This window comes from Chrysochloris asiatica, unplaced genomic scaffold (genome assembly GCF_000296735.1).
Source record: "Chrysochloris asiatica unplaced genomic scaffold, ChrAsi1.0 scaffold00374, whole genome shotgun sequence".
NCBI lineage: Eukaryota > Metazoa > Chordata > Mammalia > Afrosoricida > Chrysochloridae > Chrysochloris > Chrysochloris asiatica.
The window spans coordinates 1,263,845-1,265,829 of record NW_006408892.1 but is presented as its reverse complement, the minus strand read 5'-3'; the positions used below and the strand labels follow the sequence as shown (position 1 = coordinate 1,265,829).

Genomic DNA, 1,985 nt, shown 5'->3' with positions numbered 1-1,985 from the left:
GGCAAAAGCCAAAAGAAACAGAGAAAATTCTTCAGCTGCTTCCTTCTTCAAATCAACCAGAATTTTCGTGGAGAAAAGAGGAGAGGAGGGTGTGTGAATCAGAATGCTTCATCCAAATTGGATCTCCATCTGACGGCTTGTCCTTTGTGGCCAGGCATCCCTCCTGGGTTCTCCAGCGGATGAGGTCTTGGGAAGTTCGAGTGGCCCTCAGTGTTTGTGGCAACAGTTGATTTTGCTTTCCGACTGCTCCAGGACATCAAGCATCTCTTCAATGATGGCCCGCAGTGCTCGGCCCAGCTGGTCCGCGTTGTACGGCTTGCCCAGTGGTGGCACATGAACAAAGGCAGACCGGCCGTGGCTCTGGTATAGAGAAGTGTAGTAGGTAAAGTCGCAGAGGTACCTGAGCCGCGATGTCGGGGGCAGGAGAGAGACCAAAACGAGATCAGAGTCAATACACATATGGGCCTGAATCCACCCAAACCTTCAGGAAGACCCCTAACTTCATGAGAAGTCTTTGAAATGGTGGTGGTGATAAGTGGGCCATGGAGTCGGTTCCAAACTCAGAGTGACCCTGCATAGGGTTTCCTAGGTTGTCGATCTTTATGGGAACAGAAAGCCTCATCTTTCTCCCACAGAACAGCTGGTAGTTTCAAACTGCTGACCTTGAGGTTCAGCATTCATAACCACTACACTACCAGAGCTCCTTCTTGGAAATGGAGTATCACAAAAATGAAAACAAACTCAGAATACATGTGCTGGTGCACATGTGTAGAAATGAGCAAGTCAGGAGAAACAAATTGCTGGTAGGAACAAAAATGGTCTGCCTCCCACTGAAGAAGGCAATTTGGCAGTCTAGGAGTCCTGGTGTGGCGCTATAGGATAAGTGATGGGCTGCTAACCACAAGGTTGGCGGTTCCAACCCACCAGTCACTGCTTGGAAACCCTACATAGGATCGTTATGACAGCACTTAACAACAACAGGTGGCACAAAAGAAGGCCTAGTAGCTCAGTGGGTTAAGCACCAGGCTACGAACCACAAGGGTTATTGTGTGTGTGTTTTCTCACAACAGCCCCTCCACAGGAGAAAGACAAAGCTGTCTTCTCTGGTACAGCTTTACAGCCTCAGAAACCTTACTCAAAGTTCTACTCTGCTATAAATATAAAGCCACTGTGTAGTGGACTCGATCTGATGACAGTAGTTGGTGGGTATGAGGCACAAATGGTTGGTGGTTAGAATCCATTCAGTGTTACTGTGGTAAAAAAGATCTAGTGATCTGCCTCTCTTGAGATTACAATCAACCTCATGGAATCCAGACTTTCAGGAGCTAGTGAGGCTGGATGACCCCCCAAAACTGATGCCTTGAGATAACCTCAAATCTGATTCCTTGAAATCATCTTTAAACCAAATATTATTTTACCTTAATTTACCAAGAATGTCAGCACTGAGCATTGAACTCTTTGAAATAACTATCTACATGGGATTAAACTGAAAACAGCAATTTGAAAGGCTGGATGGGAAATTTAGGGAGCAGGGAGTTTATCTTAATGGTGGTGAAAAAGGATACGGCGAGAATGGTGGTACAACCTCAAGAATGTATTCAAGATCACTGAATTATGCATGCAGAAACTGTTAAAGTAGCATATGTATGCTTTGCTGGGTACTTTAAGTACCTTGGAGTCAGATCCAACTCATAGCGACACTGTATAGGGTTTCCAAGGAGCGACTGATGGGTTTGAACTGCCACCTTGGGGTTCAAATTGACCTTCTGGTCCAGTGGATTATACTTTAGTGCCACACCAGGACTCTCTCTCTCTCTCTCTTTTTGTCTCTCTGTCTCTCTCTCTCTCTCTATATATATATATATATGTTTGTTGTTGTTGTTAAGTGCTGTCGAGTCGATTCTGACCCATAGCGACCCTGAACAGGGTTTCCGAGGCTGTAAATCTTTACGGGAGCAGATGGCCTTATCTTTCTCCCGCGGGAC

At 45.8% G+C, this 1,985-nt stretch overlaps 1 protein-coding gene across 1 annotated transcript in view; it reads right to left on the bottom strand.

The window, feature by feature from the left end:
- Positions 1 to 173: 173 nt before the first annotated feature.
- The window catches only part of PGPEP1 (pyroglutamyl-peptidase I), a 34,608-nt gene continuing 32,796 nt past the window's right edge, over positions 174 to 1,985 (bottom strand). Inside the window, exon 5 of the mRNA XM_006876301.1 lies at positions 174 to 400. Within this exon, the coding sequence (XP_006876363.1) occupies positions 208 to 400 (193 nt within the window). The 3' untranslated portion in view covers positions 174 to 207. The remainder of the gene's footprint in view (positions 401 to 1,985) is intronic.